The sequence below is a fragment of the Gymnogyps californianus genome, chromosome Z (assembly GCF_018139145.2).
Source record: "Gymnogyps californianus isolate 813 chromosome Z, ASM1813914v2, whole genome shotgun sequence".
NCBI lineage: Eukaryota > Metazoa > Chordata > Aves > Accipitriformes > Cathartidae > Gymnogyps > Gymnogyps californianus.
In genome coordinates, this window is record NC_059500.1 from 24,015,860 (window position 1) to 24,038,212 (window position 22,353).

The following is a 22,353-nucleotide window of genomic DNA, read 5'->3' on the forward strand; positions in this document are numbered from 1 at the left end:
GCAAGCAAACCTTAAAGAGTAATTGTATTTTTGGCGGCAACTACAAGATAGCTCCTGGAGATCCACATACATCTGTAACAAGCCCTATGCCATTGCAGATACTTATGGAAGAGTTTGTTTTGTGTGATAAACAGTAGCTATTTATTTAGGAATTCAAGAGCTATTTCCAACTGAACTGCTCACTTTGAAATCACCTGCAGTGCAACAGGTATAAAAATAAGCACTATACAAACCACAGCATACACTGGTCGATTTTTTGGGGGCTCTCCCATCCTTATACACACATTCCTTGCAGCTTACTTTGTGCTCTGTTGGAGACTCCAGCCACCAAAGGTCGGGAAAAAACACTGAAGAAAGGAAAGCGTATGTGCCCGGTATCCCCTGAGCAAAGAACATGGGGAAAGTGAGATGCACACACACTATGTACAGAAGGCTAGGACAAAAAAGGCCCACAGCTCAACCATCTGAGAAACCTTATGCACACACAAGGGACAGTACACTGACAAGAGCCCCAGTTACTAGCAAATAATTTCTCTCAGGATCAGATACAATAACCTTTAACTTCCAAAACTTGCCAAGACTGTTTCTTTAAAACAGACTCTTAAAATCTATGGTAACATATGCACGTTCTCACATACACATACCGTAATCAGAACAGTTGTGGTAAGAATAAATTGTGCTTCTAGAGGTTTTTGTTGGAGGACTCCTGAAGTATTTCATGTACATCCATGACTTGCTCCAGTTATTGAAATATACTGTAGGTAGGAATCCAACTCAAGGGAATCTTCTACCAAAAATGACCTGCCCGATGCCGAAAACCAACATGCACTAGAGGCTGATGTGTAACTCATACCCTTAAATTCCTATTCTTTAACTACCAAGTCTGTCCTGCAGTTTGTATTATCCAACTATCTTTTCTTAATAAAATAAATAAAACACACACACACACACACAAACATATAAAGGAATCAATCTGTTCTTTAAAGTCCTGCTGGAAAACGAAGCCCAAAACTAAATGGACCATTAAAAATGAATACAAAATTACTGCTGTGACACGCCAATACACAATCAATTCTTTTTATGATGTTTTCCACATTTACACAAGACTGTTCCACGTCTGGAGTGGTTAGTAACAGGATACACTCTTTAACACTCAACTTCAACTTGACCTACTTTCACTCTCCACACTTAAAGATTAACATTAGGCTGCCCATTATGGAAGCAAATAGACATATATGGTACACATAGAGAAAATACCTTTCAATCTTCACATACACTGCTAAATATATTTTCATCACCATAATGTTTATTTTATCAGTAAGCTTTAGATGTGTTTATTCTTGGTGGTCTGTATATAAAATCTAACTCAATAGTAAGATTTTTCATGATGCTTAAAATAGACAAGCCTTAAGTTCACTGCCCTTCTACACACAGCCACACACACACATGCAACAGTGAAAACTACGTGTTCATGAGGTTTCCTTCCAAGTATGTGAATAGAGAAGACAGTTTGCATCTAAAGAAGACAATGACATGCTAAAGGGCAGTGGTACATATTTGCCAACAACTCCATGGAAAGTGTAGGTACACTAAAGTTTGCAGCTACAGAAAGAACAGATATGTATTCTCTTACTCTCTCCTACCCAGGAAATCCACAGGAAAAAAAAGTTTGCTGTGATGCCATTACTTTCCATGTAAGTTTCTTGGAAAGGACTTTGACAGGAATCCATGAACCACATGCACCACCCTACCATTCCATATGAACACATGTGCTGGCTCCAAAGCACTGCAGGATCTTTTTATGTTAGGGTGATCTTCCCGAGAGGAAACGTACTTGCTCTGAATAATGCATGCTGTTTGTGATATGGATACTGGAATTGCTGATCCAATTTATATCCAGCATTTTTAGTTTTCAAACCATGTAACTATCATTATTTTATTCTTCCAATACATACTGGTGGAAATTTCAGGTGCTTCTGAGATAATCTGTGAAGATACATGCATGTAAAACACTACAAATTCCAAAGGAGCCACCTATTATAGCAGACACATGATTTGCTGCAATCACATGAAGCTCCACACAAACTAATCTACACTCATGTAGGGAGATAGTAAGCATTTAATACCAAAATAGTTCAATTTTTAAAATGTCAACCTAAGCACTAATTTACTATAAGAAACAATTTTAGCAGCTCTAATGGCAGGAAAAACAACTGTTCAGCACTCTTCTTCTGCCCAAGTAGAAACATGACAATGACACATTGCTTCAGCATCTGGCAGATTTTGATGTTACATATATGGTAAGCTATTTCAACATAAATACTTACTTATTGATAAAACCTATATAAAATTACATTCCTGATTAACAACAACAACAAAAAAACCCCAAACCATAAATCTGCATTCAAAATTTGTAGCTAAATTAAGACTTCTTTTCTTTTAGTAAGTTTAAGTACCTACACAATGTCATATGCAAAGATGAAGGCATCTGGTACCAAAAAAGAATAGATCAGAAAGGCAAATACTTAATGACAAAACAGCCTGAAAAGATAAAATGGAATCAAAATCCATGTTATATTCCTTACTACCACCTTTGCCAACAATCCTGTGTTTTCCCGGTATCTTCTGGTCATGTTATAAAAGGAAAACAAAAGTAAAAAGCCTAGCTTGCATACTATGTATGTCTTCAGCTGTTTTGTAGAAAGAATCTGTCCATATTAATTATCTCTTCATCATCAGAATGAGAAACATTTCTTGGCCATTCTTTTGAGCCCCTAAATAAAAAGTTGTTTCAAAACTCCAAAGAATAACGTCTCTTCTTTCTCCCAGAATAATCTGCACAATGTGGACAATGTGTGTGTAGACCATATGCTGTTATTCATCTGTGGTAAAATACATATAAAGATAACACACCAATTATCTTATTTTGCTTAGAGAGAGGAAAAATGCTCTATGAATTTCTGTTGCAGTATCGTTGTAGAAAAAGTGACAGTCAATCTCAGGACTTTTTTAAAATTTACAGTAGCTTTGACTTGTAAGTCACTGATAACCAAGAGGTCCACTCTCCATGGTTCCTCTTTACAACATTTCACTCCTTTTTAACATTTTGTTCCACTTAAACTGGTGGAGGCTAAAATAGTTGGAGGCAATCACAAGCTACTTCACAGTACCTCATTCTACAAAGGTATTTAAGAGCACAGACTCTGATTCTTACTCTTAATCTATGTTGTGTTTTTTGACCCATGAGAGCCTACATTCAAGTAAGGTTTCATACTTGTCAGTCACATTCTATGAAAATACTGTAAACTCAAAATGTTATTTGTATTAAAGTCACACTGACTGCACTAGTAAAAACAAGAAGCAGACTATAATTAGAAGCCTACACAAAGTTTGTAACTCACAATTTTATAAAAAATAATTATTATAGAATACTGGAATTCCAAATCCGGGGAAGCAGTCAGAATCCAAAAAAAATCAGGATGTTACTTCAGAAGTGTCCTGGTTTCGGCTGGGACAGAGTTAATTTTCTTCTTAGTAGCTGGTACAGTGCTGTGTTTTGGATTTAGTGTGAGAATGATGTTGATAACACTCCGATGTTTTAGTTGTTGCTAAGTAGCGCTTATCTTCAGCCAAGGACTTTCCAGTTTCCCGTGCTCTGCCAGTAAGCAGGTGTGCAAGAAGCTGGGAGGGAGCAGAGCCGGGGCAGCTGACCCGAACTAGCCAAAGGGGTATTCCATACCATGGAACGTCATGCCCAGTATATAAACTGGGGGGAGTTGGCCGAGCGGCGCGGATCGCGGCTCGGGAACTAACCGGGCATCGGTCAACGAGTGGTGAGCAATTGCATTGTGCACCACTTGCTTTGTATAGTTTAATTCTTTTAGTATTGCTATTGTCATATTATTATTATCATCATTATCATTGTTTTTCATTCCTTTCTGTCCTATTAAACTGTCTTTATCTCAACTCATGAGGTTTTTTTTCCTGATTCTCTCCCCCATCCCAGGGGTGGGGGGGCAGTGAGTGAGCGGCTGCGTGGTGCTTAGCTGCCGGCTGGGGTTAAACCACGACAAGAAGAAAAGCAATTTACTACTGCAATCCTACCCATTTCTAATAAAATTTTATTATTGTGGTATATTAACGTCTGATTATAAAGCTTCTAATAAAGACACTGAAAAGCCACAGTGCAAAACTCCAGTTTTTACAAGTGTTCCATAAAGGTGTGACTTACACCCAGAATACTACAGAAAACAGTCAATCCTTTGATTTTCACATGTATATGCAAAATGTTAGCAATAAAATCTGGTAAATCCAAATAATCTTTGCTGACGAATGCTTTAATTGAAGTAAATCATTCTCCTAGTTACCAGTTTTTGTCAAAAACCTCTTCCTCTGAAATCTTCTGTTTAATACTTTTTTTTCCCCTCCTAACAACATACTTTTTTTTTTTTTTGGTAGGAATGGCTTAATTCCATCTCCTGCTTCATAAATTTTGTTTCTTCTTCCTACTTCCTACTGTTCCATTTGTGTTTGAGGTAATTCCTTTTGCTCAATTTGCACCTCATGTAGCAATATGGCACTCTCTAATTTTTTATACGAATGTACAGAAACCAGGAATGCACATGCAGCCAAGGTGCCCATTTAATATTTCTAGGACAGATTTTTCCTTAAGAGATTGCTCAAAAATGACACTGTGTTTGCTAAAATGGAATTCACATACTTGATAGACTTTTTTCTAGGTTTGAGCATAAGCTAATGCTTACACCGTTTAAGAGTGTTATCTTCCAATCTTATTCTAAACCTGATCATGGAAACAAATATCATAAAGACAAGACTGAACCAGAAACATTCATTAGAGCAGATTTTTAATGCTATGGCCTTTAGAAAAAAGCTACAGAAAACTTTGATCACTGGATAGAAAACAATCTTTGTTACTCTTTGATCAGGTAGCCTTATGTGCCTCCATTATTACAACATATTTTTAAGAGATTTTTTGAGAAAAAAATCCTCTAAATTTTAAAAGTAGTCAAGATACCTGAAATTATACATAAATTTGGTTTAGTACTTTGTTAGCACAAAGAGAAAATTACTCTCCTTTTTCCCTTTTCTCGTTCGGATGCAATGCCTTGACAAGTACAGGCCACCGTTATGAAAGATTTATTCCTTTTGTTACCTGACAGAAATATTGCAACCCTCTCTGCTAAAAAAACCTTAAAAGCAAATCCTGTAACACCTCTAAATTCTGAGGGAATAGGAACATAACTGAAATGCATCTCCAGTATTAAGATATGAAACTCTGTTATCAAATATCAATAGCTGCAGGCTTTTCTTCAGATTTCAGAATTAAACTAAAGAACGTACTGACAATCTGCCTAAATTATCCTAAAAAAATACTGCCAATTTCCCTGACATATAAATCACAGGCCTTCCGCATGATCATAATAATACTGAATGGCAAATAAGTGGCAAAACATTCATTTCATACTTATGCAATAAATAGTAATTTTCTGTAAGTACATCTTTTACGTATTACAAATCCCCACTTCTCATTGTGGATTTAATTTCCTTAAAGAAAATAAAAGATCTATTTTAACATTTAAAAATGCATATATCAGACTTTAACCATGCTCATGAGAATTACAGCTTTGGGCCAAAAATCAACACACAGAGACCATGACCACCAGGTGCTTCTCAGCATTCTTACAAGCCTGGCCAGATGCGTGGGTACCACGCAGGTAACTCACAGTGGGAACCTCTTTGGAGCTACAAACCTAGCTTAGGTAAAATTGCGATAACTGAACCACTCACTGCTATAGCCTGCTTCTTCCTTTCAGCTGAGATTTCTCCTCCTAAAGAGCTGTCCTCAGGTCAAACAAATGCAAGATGATCTTCCCAAAAGGCAGCACCATTACTGCAGTTGTTTCCCTTGTTAGCATCTTAATTCTTTCCTGTCACAAGATGAGAATCTCTAATTGAGTGCCAAGACTAGTTTGTGACAAACTTGAAAGTCTCCTTTCTAAGCCTCTTTGCTTCTCTCCAACTTCTCCCAGCAGGCCTAAGAAGGCTTGCCTGAAAGTGACGCTATTCAGCAACCTCCTTCAATTCCTCCATGTCAGACTTGCTGGCCCGAGAAACACATGCTACCTGCATCACTAGCACACATGTCTACAACAGTGAACTTCAGCTTGGTTTTGCAAAATAAAGCAAAACCAAACAAAACACCTGCAAAAACAACCAACACTAAGGGGAGCCAAAAACCACGAAAACAACTTTTGGTTAGCTTTGCATGGATAAGTGTATGTTAACTAATTGCTAAAGGAGACAGTATTAATTCTGTGACACTACTAAGAAGCTGAAACATGCAGCAGATAGCTTGTTTATGCGTTCCGTCTTTGAAAGCCGAGCTCAAGGACTTCTAAATACGAACTACAGCTCAAATTCGTTCAGTGACTGAAAAATTAGGGTCATGTCAGATTTTTATGAGTGCATTTGCATGAAAAGAATCTCTCTATCTTTATGTTCTCACTTAAATTTATATTTCTTCATCATTTCTTTCCATATCTAACTCATTAACATACTCATATCTTGCAAAACAGCATCAGATCTGCCCAGCATTCTCATGTCATTTGCAAACTTACTCATCAACATTAGAACCACTAATACAAAATACATCCTTGGGTTTTTTTTTTTTAACACTTTTCATTCATCTCACTCAACTTTATCTACGGTTCATCATTTTCCCATATACAGAAAATGTCTGAAGCCATATCACAGGCTTCTTTGTCATATCAAAATAGATCCAGAATTTTTAAATGAAAGTTACTAGCAACAAATACATAGCCTAACTCACCTGACAAAGTAGCAGTTAATTTTTTTTTCATGAGCTCAGAATTTGAATTTACTACAGAGGATCCAAAGACTAGGACTACATTAGCACTAGTGAAATAGTAGCAGATCTCCAGAGTGAAACAGTTGGTGCTGAGGACCTGAAACATGCAACTGGGGGGAAAAGCATTATTTCAGACTAGATCTCTCCTGACTCTGAAGACTGAACTCCCTCCCATCAGCAGTTGTGCATCTTCCTGTTCTGTTTCAGCTGAAAGGAGTGATGTTTGAATCCTCAGAGACTGCTCAATGACGGAAGCATGCTAAGTGGCACTGGGCAGATTTGCTTCAAAGGTGTATTTCTGATCCAAGCAAAAACATTAATGCAGATACATCCAAATGAAAATTGTATTCTTTATTTCCTTGCTGACTCTCTTTTCTAGTAGTCAAACTGAAGCATATACACAACTTAATACAGATTTCTTAAATGTAAAAAATGTATTTCAGAAAATTTAAAAACCGCCACAACATGAGGTCAAGATGTTAGAAACTTTAAATAGATTTAATATGGTTAAAATAGCATTTCTACTAATAAAGTCCTTGGGTATGCATTGAGGTTACTCAGGGGCTTTACGTACCAGTCATTCCATCAATAATAAATTGAAGAACATAACATGCATTTTTTCTAAAAGATTATAAATAAATATGAGCAGCTTTTCTATTAAAGAAATCACTTGCAGATACCTTTTTAATGCCTTCAGTTTTTCTAATTTAAATTCTATTATTACAGTATCATTAAAATTCCAAGCAGGCAGATTTAGTCTACATGAAATAGGACACGAGACAGGCCTTTTGTGACACAATTAAGACTGTTCCTTTCAAGGGCAACGTCACAGAAGGTGAAGCTAATTTTACTAATATGGTAAAGGAGGATGAATGACTGTGGGAAGGAAGCAAAGCAAAAACAAACTACGTAGCATAATTTTTTTTCTGTGAAGTTCTCTGTCATATTTAACTTTCACTTTTTAAATAGGTTATTACAGGGACAGCAAATTGCATGAAAAGATTAACACTTGCATGAAACACAAAAGACTGCTTTGCAGCTATAATATGAACAAAGAAAAAACAGTCTTTGCAGATGTCAAATGAATTTTAAGGAAATGATCAAAGATATTCTGATAATAGCACATGATGCATAAAATACCCCCAAAACTAGGTGTCAGAGTGCATACGCTATTTCTGAAAATAACTTGTCTCCACTTCCCCATACGAAAGCCAGAGCTCCATGCAAATTAAAAAGGAAAGCTCACAACACTCTTTTTCTTAGTTCTGAAATACTTTTTTCCAACAACTAGTTTTTATCAGATGGGAGAACTAAAATCATTATAAAATTGTAGCTCAGACTGAAAAGTACTACAAAACAAAACATTTTAAGTATTTTTTAAAACAGCTGCTCTAAAGCAATTCAAATCATCTAGCTAACACCCTTTTCAATACTGTCTTACTTGATTCAAATTGCTGGTCATGAAGCACTAAGTACACTATGCATTAGTTTTAGTTTACACAAAGTATAAGTAGCTATCAGACACTCAGAGCGTATTTCATAAATCCTGGAAAGCCTACATACAATATATGTAATAATCATATTTAAAAAAACCTATACAATAAAGTTTCCTGTCACTCAATACTCTTCTTAGCACTAATAGTCAGTATTACCATGGACATCCTTTCCATTACTTCACGTAACCTATCAGAATGAAAGTTGAGAAGTTCATCAACCCTAAAGGAAATACTCTTGAATATTACGACTGATGCACACCAGCACAAAGTCAGTCATATGACAAAACAAAGGGAGCCTGTATGACTGGATTTTATGGATAGATGCCGTAGCACTTTGGGAAACCTGAGTAGTCAAAGTACTTTTGCACTGCAGCTCAAATCTACCACCAACTGCTCACAAAACTAGCATGATCCTAGAGGAAATACTAATATTTCCACTAATTTTAGTCAATACTAAGACTAACTCAAGTCAACAAGTCCAGAGAGAAGTGGGCCCACTTTATTTCCCCCCTGAAAATAAGAAAAACAAAAAACTGACTTTGCACCCAGTGACAGTAGAAAAGCTAAAAAGTCTTAAAAATTGTCCTCCATCACTTTGTAAGGAGGTTATGATACATCTGAATGTAGTGATAGTGGTATGGATTCAAGTCCTGGAAAGACCTACCACACAGTCATACATGTCTGCATGGTTATCATCAAGGGATTTCGACTATCCCTATTGGCATTTACACCTCAAAGGCCATGAGACCAAGTACAGTAATGGAGAAATGATCAGGAAAGTCATTTGGGACCATATTTCTTCCATAGTATAGGTACTAGAAAGTTCTTTGACTATATGTAGTTACACAAAACTATGCATAAATTAAAACTTAACTTTATTAAAAAAATGATAGCAAAATGAAACAAAAATATCAGGAATATGGAAACTCTCTGTCTTCAAAGTAAACAACAGAGAATGAAGAGATGATGTTTTCCAGATGATGTTTTCCTGTTTAACCTTAACGGAGAATAACTAAGATTAAGTTCTGTTGTCATTTAGTATGTAGTAACATACAGCACTATAGTTTTACATTTGCTAAAACAGGGCTGCTCTCACAGTATGTACATTATACAAAGGCAGAAAAAAGCCAGGAAACAGGAAGAGCATTAAACATTTAAAACAAATAGGGTATTATAAAAGACAAAAATTTGCAAACAGATATAAAAAGATTTCATTTTGAGTTTGACAGCCCTTTATTTTCAGCTTAAACAGTTTATATTAAAATACAATTATTCACACATCACAAATAATGTCCTATGCTTTCTCATATGTTCTACAATGAAATTAAGCAATATTTTATGTTCAATAAAGTGTCAATTTGGTAATCAGCCAGACATTAACCTAAAATGTGTATTTACAAAGCCCCATTGTATAAACTTTAAAATTATATAGAATAGGTAAACACAGTAAGTATAAAAACATCACGTTAATTCTGAGAAAGGGAATATGCTTTAATTTCTTAGGATTATTAGCAGAAAGGAACTAGGACCTTGGAGCAGGAAACTAACTCTGAAATATAAATTCTTACACTTCCTAAGATTTTGTAGAACACAGAAGGTGCTTTACACATGCTTGAAACTAGTCTTTTTTTAAAAAATCAAGAACAAATGGCTTACTCATAGTTAAGATGCAAAGATTTAAGTGGAAAAGAGTTGGCTTATGAATGAAATACCTATTAAGTAGATACTAACGGCAAAACTACTGGAAGAAGCCAAGGAGACACTTAAGCTTACTAAACAATGACATAGTTTAATATTTCCATCCCTCTTCATTTCCCTACTGAAAGACTTTCTGCAATAGCTTATTGATTAAAAAGGGAAATTTTATTTCAAATTTGTAATAATGCTGGAATGACAGTACCTTTTTCCATCTCTGTATAACTTATTTTTGAGATATAAAATAGAGACAAAATGGAGTTGTCGTAAGTCTTCCAAATTTCATGAGAACTTTACCGCTTAAAGAACACCATTTTATCAAAAAAATTTCTTCAGGACTACTTTATGGGCAATGAACTACTACTTTCAATTACTTAGTAGTGAAATCCAAATGGGAAACCAAAAAGAAAAGTAGGAGGATGTTTTGTGAGATGCTGAATGCCATTTGTTCAAGATAGTAAAGATTTATTACAAGAATCAGGATGGAACGTTGTTTTAAAGGAATGTGTTGCACACAGCAGAGAAGACTGAAAAAGCTCAGAAAGACAGCCACAAAATGAGCAAGAATGAAAAATCTTTTGAGAAGTTGTACAGGAACAAATTTTAAATAATAATACAACCCCCCCCAAATTCTTTTCAGTTAAATAGAGTTCTTGGAATGTATGTGTTACCTTAACAACAGGATTCAGCAGAACAACACCTGATTTCTTTGTAATAACTTGCTTTGTTGTGTAATGATGTTCTATGAGCTGAGGAATAGTTGGAAACCCAGTTCCTTCAAAACGATACTGATTCTGTATGGAGGTAAAAGGAAATAATTGTTTCTCTACAAGCAATATTTCGAACAAGAAACTGCAAAAGCACATCACCAAGGTTCCCTCACCAGTAACAAAACAAATGTTACATTAATAATAATATTTAATGATAAATTAATAAACGCAAAATTACTGCACACTCATTTAAGGCAACATGATAAAATAACTATTATCTAAACTCTTAATTTAAAGAGATAGGACAGAATTACAGAAAACAAACTAAAAAAATAAACATTTGACAATAAAATAATCAGGAGATAAGTAACACTACCTTACTCAGATCTTACTGCATGTTTGATAAAATTAATAAATCCCTGGCACTGAGTATAAGATGCATGATTGGTCTTTAATAAGGAGTATATACTAGAAGAGTCTACAGCAGCTAAAAATAAAGGCAGGTCATGCATATAATTCATAGAGAAGTTGGGCAAGACAAAATTCCTCCCCGCCTGCTTCATGTATTTATTTCTTTTTATATACATAACTGAACACAATGGAAACAATTAAATCTCTTAATATTTTCTTAGAAGCACGTAACGTTTTCTTAGCAAAGACTGCTATGACGTATCATTCTTTCAAGTGTTAAGGAGGGAAAAAAGTATTCACATTGCTTATCTTTGGCCATACATGGGGAAAAAAAAATATGAAAGAAGTGTTTATTTCGTCCTCCTGAATGTCTCAAATTATACGCTGCAGCTGAATGGGACAGGATAAAGTCTTGTGACTATACAAGACTCAGCATCTACAGTTAGAGAACTCTTCCCACAAGAGAGGAACTGCCTTAAGCCAGCCTGACAATGGCAACTATAAACAAGTATTGCAATTAAAAAACCTCAAAGCACAGATGGCGATTCAAGTTCATTTACACAACTAGGCAATTAAGACCTCTACCACTGGCACGCAGACTTTTTTCTTTCTAGCCCCCAGGGTTAAATTCCTCGCACAATGCATTGTAAGTTTCTCCTCCTTAGAGGTTAAAGCATTAACTTCTTGAAATGTGTTATTGCTGTCAGTAAAGACAGCTTGGTCATGTCACCTATTTTTAACATTCCTAGTTCTCTATCATAAAAAATGTTTTCATAGTCCAAATACTTTTTGTTTATTTTGTTGTTTAACTTCATTCACTTATTAAACAGTGACTCGGCTTTGATCAACCAGTAACACTAGTTCCCATTCCTTTCAAACAAGCTCCTTCATATTTCTGTGCTGATGATCCAAAAAACCTGATGTCCTAAGAGTCTCCCTAGCACAATAACCAGTACTGCGTATTATTTCCTCATCCCAGACGCAGCCACGCGCCCATCTGCTGCCATCTATGTAAAACCTTCAGGGCACCAGTATTCTTTGATTCTGTTTATTTACACAGGATCCTGACCATTATTAAGATCACTGAGAACAAAAATTTGAAAATAGGACAGGCTCAAATAAGCATCAGTGAAAACCAACAGCAGCCTTGAATGACAGCAGTGAATTCTGATGCTTAAAGCTGAACAATGAACTCATTTATGACACACAGTTTTATTAAGATTAGCCTTCAAAATAATGGTAAAACCAGAGAGAGAACAGTTATGCAATTAAAGGACCACTGTTAAAACAGTTATATGTCCCACTCTGCCCTCCAGTATTTGATTCAGAAGAAAACTTGTATATGGAGACCAAGTTTGGGTCTTCATATGGGGACCTGCCAGTGATCCAAGAGTGCGATTTGACCAGTCACAGAGACCTGATTCCACATTGTTCACACCAATGTAAACAAATAAACAAATCCCTTGCACTAAACTCTCCTCAGACTTCCCTACCAAAATGTTCATGAACACAATCCCTCTTGTTATATGACCATAACAGTCCCACCGTCTACTAACTCCTTTTTAAAACTTAATAAGCTTTTTCTCTTTTTACAATTAATGCTTTTTTCACAATAAATGCAGAAAATTCACCCCACAGTAGTGCATAAGTCCTGCATTTCCTTAAGAATAAAAGCTTTAACTTCCATGATTGTCAAGAAAACCTGCCACAAATGAATCCCAAGAGCAGATGAACGTAATGCCCTATTACTAAACATATAAGCAGACAGATACAGAGACCTGACGATGTTTGGACTGTCCAAGCTATGCAATATTAAACAACATCAGTCTTACATTTCAAATGTAATTCCTAAGAAAAAGTAGTGAAATTACGGAAATAAAGATAGGTTTTTAAAATTTTTTTTTGTGGAAAAACCAATACAAAAAAGAGTCAGCTTACAGGTAGGCCTCAAAGTAATACTTATTAAAAAAAAACCTCTATTTTAACTGACTTGAAAGTCCAATCTACATTTTTTTAAGATCTACTTGCCACATACAATGATTTAAACAAAATTATTTCAGCCACACCAAGTATACAATGTGCATTTATTTCAGCTGGGTTGGGATGAGAGCTCCAAGCATCTTGTAAGACTTTGTGTCTAGGTATAGGTAATTTTATTGCTCTTATTTTCTCATTCAGCACTCTGACACATCAAAATACTTTAAGGCCATAAAATCAAAATAAAATAAACACTGACCTCACGTAAACATTCACTTCTACAAGGAAAACTCTAGGTGAAAATTAATGAAAACTCTAGCTGTACAAGTGTCCATAATCATTGATCCTACAGAAGCCTTCCAACTTTTATAAAGCTTGAAAGTATCACTGCCTCTCATTAAAAAGAAATAAACCAGGTACACAATATTGACTTCCCCAGGCATGCTGCATCAGCTGGGGATTTAGACAAGTAAATTCCCTCAGTGTAAACATCATTATGCAATTAAATTTGCCTATTTTTCTGTATGTGGGAGATCTTACTACAAGAGACTAAAATATGTTTTGGCAGCATTAGTGAATCAAAACTGAGAATGATTTGCTGCTATGTCATACTTCAAGAAGAATTTCTAGTAACGTTATGAGAACTGTCATATTTTGAATGAGTTTGAAATTCTGAAAGGTAAAAGAAAAATACATACATTAAAAAAACAAGTAATGCATTAAGAAGAATAAAAAGAAATACATTGGATAAAGGCATATAAAAATTAACATACTGTTTAAAATGACCAATTTTTCCAAAGTTAGAGCAACAAGGGGATCAATTCTGGTCCTTAGAAGCATATATGCTGTGCAACATCCATAAGCGTTTGTGTTATACTGAAAAAAACAATATCCATAGGGCTAAAAAGAACAGAAGCATCTCTAGTGCAGCAGGGACTTCAATTCCCAACTGTATAGAAACAACACAGATTATTTTCTTCTCCGTGAATGTTTCCATTCTTCAGGAAGATTCAATGGAATCTTTACAGTGTGAATTAAAAGTAGCCTAATTAGCACCAATGATGAAAATGGGTTTAAAAATAAATAAATGTACATGCATAAATTAGTAGTAACAAGTTCTGGATTTCAAAACATTTACAGAAATATATTGGCTTTTCAATATAAGATAAAATGTTGAATAACCTCATACTTTGTATTTTTCCTTTGTTTCCCAAAATTATCTTTTCCCCTGATTTCAGCACTGATGGACATATTTCCAACAGCTTTCACGTATTTATATAAAGGTTAAAGCCATTTGCCATAGTAAATTATGTAGATCCTAAACTGTTTAGCTGAAATTATAAGCTTCCTAACATTCAATATTCAGTACTGTATCAGAGACGTACATCAGCATATTGTATGATAAAGTGTCTCCGTTGTCCATCTGAAAACACAGAAAGGACATATTCACCAGGTTTCCCGTGGCTCTCTCGCACCAAGAAGTCTCCTTGCTGTTTTAACAGCTCCTGGGCTTCTATTCTTGGAATAGCACCATGATACCAGTCTTGCTCAGCCAATGGTTTCTCAGTGGTTGAAATTACATCAAAGAACTTGGGAAAAATATTGAAGAAAAATGTTACTACAACAGTACATTTTTAGAGTTTACTTTTACATGAAAAGCATGATAAACAACAATAATTTCTATTTCTGTATCTAAATTATGTATTTCTATTAACAAAATCAAGGCTCTTACATTTACACAAAAGGCATACTGATCATCTTCTTTTCTATTACCTAAAAAATTAATATATAAAAAGTAGAAGTTTATGGAAAAGTCCATAAAACCATGTAATATTTTTCACTTGGCCTGCTATTTTTCCTAAGCCATACTGACCAACTCTTTCTCACACATTCTGATGTGCTATTAACAACAAAACAAAATGAACCATTTATTTATCTAGACAGAAACTTCTCAGACATAAAAACATAAGAAATTGATTTATACAAAGCATTTGAGTTGGATAAATTGTTCTCACAGAATTTACCAATCGCATCCCAAATCAACTAATAGCTCCATGAGACATTTTTCATAGCATTTAAATTGTAGCACAGAATATACACTTGGGTATAAAGTATGAACTTTAGCATAGAGTTTCTGAAGGCACAAAGATTGTAAGAAATTATTTTCACTGCCTATAAAAGGAAATTAATGAGTTTTAACCTACAATTTCACATATTAATTTTAACTAACTTACATTGTTTATGAAAACATTGAGGAAAACTTTGTATTTTGTTCAATGACCATTATTTCTCATTGCTAGACAGACAGCCCTTACTTAAGCTCTATGTCATTCAAAATTGTTAGTGCCAGAGCTCATAGAAATTCTCACTGCCAGAGTGGTAAAGCTCTAAACAAAATAACACGGTGCGTACTGTACTGCGAGTTGAACAGATAGGTCAATGTGTCCCAGGCAAGCCAGCTGAACTGCATTTTAGATAACAGCATGAAGACCCACACCTCAATTAAGCATGATCAAACAGATACAAACAAAGCACGTGATTCTGAATTAACCTCTCCTACTGCTCTGCCCTGATAAAAAACAGGTTTTTCTTCATATCGTCAAGGATGATATATTTCCCCTATGGGGATGGGGAAAAAGAACAGAAACACTCCATTGGTGCATGCAAGGGAAAAATCTGGCATGGTGCATCTATGGGCATGGTGGAGGCTACCTGCACATTTAAGGTCTTTCGGGGGGCATATTTAGGTTAAGATGACTTACCTAGCCAAAAAACACTAGGAATAATCTCACGACTCTCAGGGTGGGAATGAGTAGACCCAAGAAAGGGAATCTACTCAGAACTTCTTGTTTCCAAATATCTGTAATTCTTTAGCACTTCCACAGTAAAGTTTCTGGCATAAAAAAATGCCTTTGTCTGTGGGTTCCTGGCTGCCTTTCTAAGTTACACCTCAAGAGGTCTAGTTTAGTCCAGGATCCTGATGGAAAACCGGAGAACACATTTAAGAGCCTGACAGAGCCTCATATTCTCAGACATCGACACGGGGATCTAGAGCCCTGGGCCCATATCAAGGATAATCTCAGACATGAGATTGGAGGCCAGCACTGTAACCAATAGACTCATCTCTAGAAAGAGCGAGTATGCTCTATTACAGATTTTGCTGTATTACAGATGCAGAGCTAAGAAGGACTATGTAAGAAATAACAACAGCTTGAACATAAAGTGCACAGTCAGGGTTTTTAGGAGCAAAAGACATACTCCAAGGCACTGTGTTTATCAGCATAATGAAATAGTAAAAGCCCAAGATATTGTTTGGCCATATATTTCAATTTCATCAACAGTTAAATATATCTCAGATCAGAGCTGTCTACCACTAAGTCATGACACTAAGAATGACACGAAGTCATTCTCTTTCAGAATTTCCTAAGTGAAAAAAATAAGCTTTCAAAATGTTAGACAATGTTATTTACTTGAACATTTATTGTTCAAAGATGCTGAGTTTGACTCGCCAGAAAACCCAGACCTCTGCTATGCTATCAGGAAATGTTAAGGGGTTCAGAGTACCAAAGCCTTTGCCACAGAAACACATTTCTACTTGAGAGGAAACGTTTCTAAGGATAAAAGGACAGTTCAGGGTCAATAAACTAGTTCATGGTCTTCACAAAGGAAGGTTAAAAAAAACCCAAAAAATCTGACATGCAACTTATTTTATAGCTTACTAAACAGGAAGCCACCAGATAATGACACCTGCTTATGTTCAAACTGGGTCAAGTCTGAGTCACTGTTCAGACAATCATAATCACGTCCCAGAATAAAACATCTTAAAAGCCTTTATGACAGAGAAAGAGCTTATGGAAGAACAACAAAGCATTTTGGACATTGCTAACTATGGCGTTGTTTATGACACTAACATCAATCTTCCCCCTTCTTTTAAATTCGGTTAAACTAATATTTATTACTTTAGAAGGAAACAATGACAATTCCACAAAGCATCCTCTGCTGATTGTCTCCTACCTTACATTACCTTTACTTTTTGTCATATACTATGGGGCAATCATAATCAAGGTGGGTTCTCTGATGAAACAAGCGGTAATTATTCCTGTTTTGAGTGTTACTAAAATTGCACTACTTTTATGAACAAGTCTTCTGACTCCAACATATTTTCTGTATGATACAATATTCGCCCTGACTGGCTGTGAAAGAAAACATAGCTAAAAGGCCCAAAAGAACAGTACAAATGCAAGACAGATAATTATTTTAATATTGATTTCAACTCAGTTTACACCACCTAGTGCTAATGTTTCTACTGCATTTTATAGTTAGAATAAAATGGTTTAAATACAAGAAAGGTTAGTCTTTAAGGAAGATAAGAGGAAAAAAAGCTATCATCTGCACAAAATTAAATTCCCATCTCTTTTCTTTAAACTCTACTGAGTTTAAATATCAGTAAGCAACTTAATATGACTAATTAGATACCTGAAAGAACAAGTTTGCATTCTAGGCCTCAATGTTTCACAATTCCACTTGGGGGATGAGATCTCTTGCTTATTTGTATGTACACACTTACAGAAGCACTTAGTGATTCAACAGCTTAAATGAAGAAATATTTTTCTAAGATTTTTGTTGTTAATTTGACTAGAAGCTAAAAATAAATAACAAAATCATACAGAAGGAAAGGAACTCACAGTGTTGAATTTCTACTCTCCCTCTCAACCTCTCCTTTTTTTTGCCTTTTTCCTTCAAGATTTCCATTTATTGCCATATTTTGCTCATGGGTTATTTGGAGGGGAGGGTTGGGAGGGGGGAGTGCTCTTATATACTTCATCACATGTTTTCTCCTGAGAGGAGGGAAATGCCCTCATATACTTCATTATGCTCCTCATGGACCTAGTACTGTCCTCTTTACTTATTCTGAGCTCCCTTCTCTCTCCCTATTTAACAATCCATTGAAACAGCAGTTTTTCTCCAACAGTAAAATGAAGCAGTCCCCAGCTGCTGCCCTTATTCAAGAGAAAAACTGAGCAAACAGCAGTGTATTATTTCTAACTCCAAAAAATGAGATATTATTCCTGCATTTACGCTGTCAATGAAAAGAAAATAATAATGGGAATGATATTTTATTAAACTAATAGCTTACTCAGTATTATATTTTCACATATATTCTGAGCTCAAACTTTGCGTACTTCCTCATTTTCCATCTTTAAGCAAGCAAAACATTTTGTCAAGACATTTTTTCTCTCCCAGTGTAAAAGAGGGGCACAGACACAGATGAGAAAATAAAGCAATAAATCTAGGTTGATAATTTAAGACTACTCCCTATGGAATATCCTGCCTCAGTGTACCTGGCTCATTCCCACATGTTAATATACCATATGAAACCGACATTAATTCCACTGTTATCCTATAAACAATAAAAAAGTTATCCTATAAACAATAACAGATGTCTGTGCCAAGCTCAAATGCTTCAGTGGCAAAAAAAAAAAATAGGCAGAAGGGCAGAAGCTGGCATTCATGATACAATTCATTCAGACTCTTCATTCAGTTCCTTCATACTGCTGCATTACATGTACATGAAAGTTGCCCCTTTTCTTGTGTTTTCTCTCATGATTTGATTAAACTTATGTCTCTTGCTATTATAGAAAACTGGTTTGCATTTTGTCCTGAATCCCTAACCTTTCTGTTTTCTCTTCAAACTATACTCTTCCCCTGTATTACCCTTACCTTCTCATTCTGAGAACATGTAAATCATTTAAGTGCCAACATATAAGTAACAGTTAAACTCCTGGCTGCTTTTGGAAGTACACAGTTTCTCTATGACTTTCTTCAGATGACACCAAAAAAAAATTTTCTCTAATTACACACAAAATTCAACTTCTCCCACCAATTAAATACGGGATGGTGTTTTTAGAATAGCACTACATTTAAACCAAGATATGGCTCCACTTTTAAAGTTTCAACATACTTAAAATGTATAATATGAAAACAGGTAGTTAACATCACATTTTTAGACTATAATGTATCAGAGGATCATTACCAGTCCTCTTCCTACTCTGCTTCGAGATCCTTTTTTGTATTGGTCTATTTAAAAAAATAACAAATTCTTTTATGTATGTAATACACCTTCAATAATCACTTTGCATACTTCGTTGATGGATGATAAGTTTTAAGTACCAGTTTATACATTTAGCAATAAGCATGGTTACGTAACTGTCAGCAGGAAAAAGCCAAGGAGCTGACCACACTAACAGCTAAGTACTAATTAATGAAGCAAGTTTTAGCTGTATATGCATGGTTAGCTTTTCTAACACACAAGAAATCACTAAATCAAAACTGAAAATTGATTGGTTTATATATTCTGACTTTGAAGCTCATTTAAGTGATAGGTAATCAGGACTACACTTGTTACTCAGATTTTACTTTCTGCCTCAAATGATCCAATTTCGATCATACTTCTCCCAAACGTATTCCAAGGCTTCAGCAATTCTACCTACCATATATCTCCACCCATGTTTACACCAACTTCCATGGAATTAATAGTGATATAGATTGGAATGAAAATCAAAATGAGGCACAGAAGTTACTTAAAATGACACTTTCATTAAAGCTAATGAAAATTTTGATATTGACTTCCCCTGATTTCATCTTAAATGTTTTATCTTGATCCTCTTCTTGAAATTTTTTCTCTTCCAATTTTTCTCAGAAGCAGTTTTAGGCAGTATTTTTTATTTTTTTTTTTTAAATCATAACAAGTTGTATAACACATACAAGTAGACAAAGTTGAAGGCTATGTCTCACCTACACAAAGAACAGAAGTCACATCAATATACATTTTAATATGCTTTTACTATGAAATGTTGCATTTTTACATCAATTAGAAGTTTTATAAACCAAAGATCATGATAATGTTGAGATTTTGTTTATCTCCAGGGATATTTTAATATTTTAGCAGGGTTTTTCCTATTACTTTTCAAATATGTCATGCAAGTGTCACATTTTCCATAGGAAAAGCCTTCCTGTCCTAATTTTATCTCATTATCATATTTATTATTCCATTCCTTTATCAATATATACAATGTTCATATGTATACCCATGTATATACATATACATACACACATACACACAACTGTAACCTCTTCCATACATTCTGAATATTGTTTAGCTTAAATAAAGTTTACTGGGTACTTTAATGGGTCCTTGGATGCAATCCTGCAGCATAAAATAGAAGGCTCATTCATTCTAAAGTTTTCTAAAAAATGTTATTTTGAGCTAATGTTTCAGGTGACAAGATCACAATTAAAAGGCAGTTTTAAAAACTTTTTAAAATTCTTCCCAACTTTTTTTGCATTGGGTTTTTTGTTTGGTTTTTGGGGGCTTGGTTTTTATGGGTTTTTTTAATTGGGAAGGTTGGGATGGATCACATGTTCCACTTCAGGGAAACACAGGAGGAAGGTTTTCAAGTAAAATCTGACACCTCCTTAAGTAGGTGCTCATGTATTCTAACTCGTCTTGCAAGCTTCTATATGAAAACAAACAGAGGTAATACAAAAGCAAAAGAAACAAGAAAGTTTCTCCATCCATTAGGGAACCTGAACAAAAGCCATATAGAAGTAAGAGATACTCAACAACCGCTTTCAGTGGGGATTGAAGCAAGATGTATAATACCTAATTACTTAAACAGTACCAGTTATTGAGGAAGAAGTAGTAGTGGTAGTAGTAGTAGTAATAATAATAATAATAATATCCTTATATACTGGTGCCTTTACAACAAATACAGGGAATATAATTATTGCACCAATGGGGAAAACACGCATGACCATCGGATCTACTACAGAATATCATAATACACTGCATTTCCAGTAAATCAAACTCACTGGGAAGAGTACTCTTAAAAGTATAGCACCAGTCTGGGAGCTGCAAAGACCATACAAATTCTCCTTTTTTCCTAACGTGCAACAAGTTGTTCTGACATACTATTATGCCACAATATTATCATGTCTGCTGATTAATCAGAACAGTGTTTTTGTAACATTACTTTAATATAATTTTTGTCCATGTAGGTGAAAATGCATGATGCTTCAGACAAAAAGTCCTACTTAAGCTGTAAAAATAACAGAATGTAGTACAACACTACTTTACTGATACTACTTACCGATGATGAGCCCAACATGGATTTTGGAGACCTTATAATTCCAGCTATGGAATGACGTATAGTGTCAAATCTTGAGACTTTGTCCTTCTTGTCCTAGGAGAAAAAGCAGTACTCCAGTGAAAACAAGTAAATTGGTATGATAATTCAATTATTGGAGAACGTGGAATGTAGACTCCTGGATTTTACTTAAATAAAAGATAGGGGCTGAGCCTCTACTGATACAAACCAGTAAGTGTCAACATCAGTGGGATTAAGCTAACTCATATCAATTTAACTGCTGACAAATTCTGTAATTCCTTAAATATTTTGTGCAATTATTTTAAGTATCACTATTGTTAACTATAAAGAGAACGGAAGTTCTTTCGTACCCTAAAAACAAAGGACATAATTCTCAGTTCTCCTGAAATACCCATTATTTTAGAAGGACATTGATTTGAAACCTTGTAATAAAAAAACAAGCCCACACATTAAAACAAAAATACATATGTACATTATCCACTTAATATATGGGTTTTTTTTTTCCTTTAACATGTTTTTCACTAACATTATACTATTTGTCAACATTAGGACCAATCAGTGCAAGTTATAGGATCCGTTTGTTTTCTGGCACTACCGTAAACCATAGGTGTAGCCACCATCTGGATTCTAAATTCTGTAAGGAGAGGGCTCTAACTGGAACACTGAAACAGCCTTTAAGCATCTCTACTTCAGCATAACTCAGTGTAAATTCCAAGGTGTTCATAACTTGGCTTAGTCCAAAGACTGTATTTCTTAATCTCTGACATCATTAACTCTCAAAATTATATCAAAGAATCTTTCAAAAAATACAAAAATGTATTATTAACACTGACAAACTGAGTTTATTGCTGGTAAATCACCCTCAGAAACAGCCAAGATATTTTAATGAGTATTTACAAAGTAATTAAACCTGAAGCAGAGAGACCACACATTAACAACCTCATTCTAATTAGCTATAGGTTACCTAAACTGTAAGAAACTGATAATGGAGACAGACTACAACTGTT

The 22,353-nt window shown here is 35.0% G+C and overlaps 1 protein-coding gene across 1 annotated transcript in view; it reads right to left on the bottom strand.

Annotated features, from left to right (window-relative positions):
- The window catches only part of FER (FER tyrosine kinase), a 170,648-nt gene that overhangs the window by 80,076 nt on the left and 68,219 nt on the right, over positions 1-22,353 (bottom strand). Inside the window, exons 10-12 of the mRNA XM_050912701.1 lie at positions 21,329-21,421; positions 14,564-14,767; positions 10,752-10,874 (exon numbers count right to left, since the gene is read on the bottom strand). Of these exons, the coding sequence (XP_050768658.1) occupies positions 10,752-10,874; positions 14,564-14,767; positions 21,329-21,421 (420 nt within the window). The remainder of the gene's footprint in view (positions 1-10,751; positions 10,875-14,563; positions 14,768-21,328; positions 21,422-22,353) is intronic.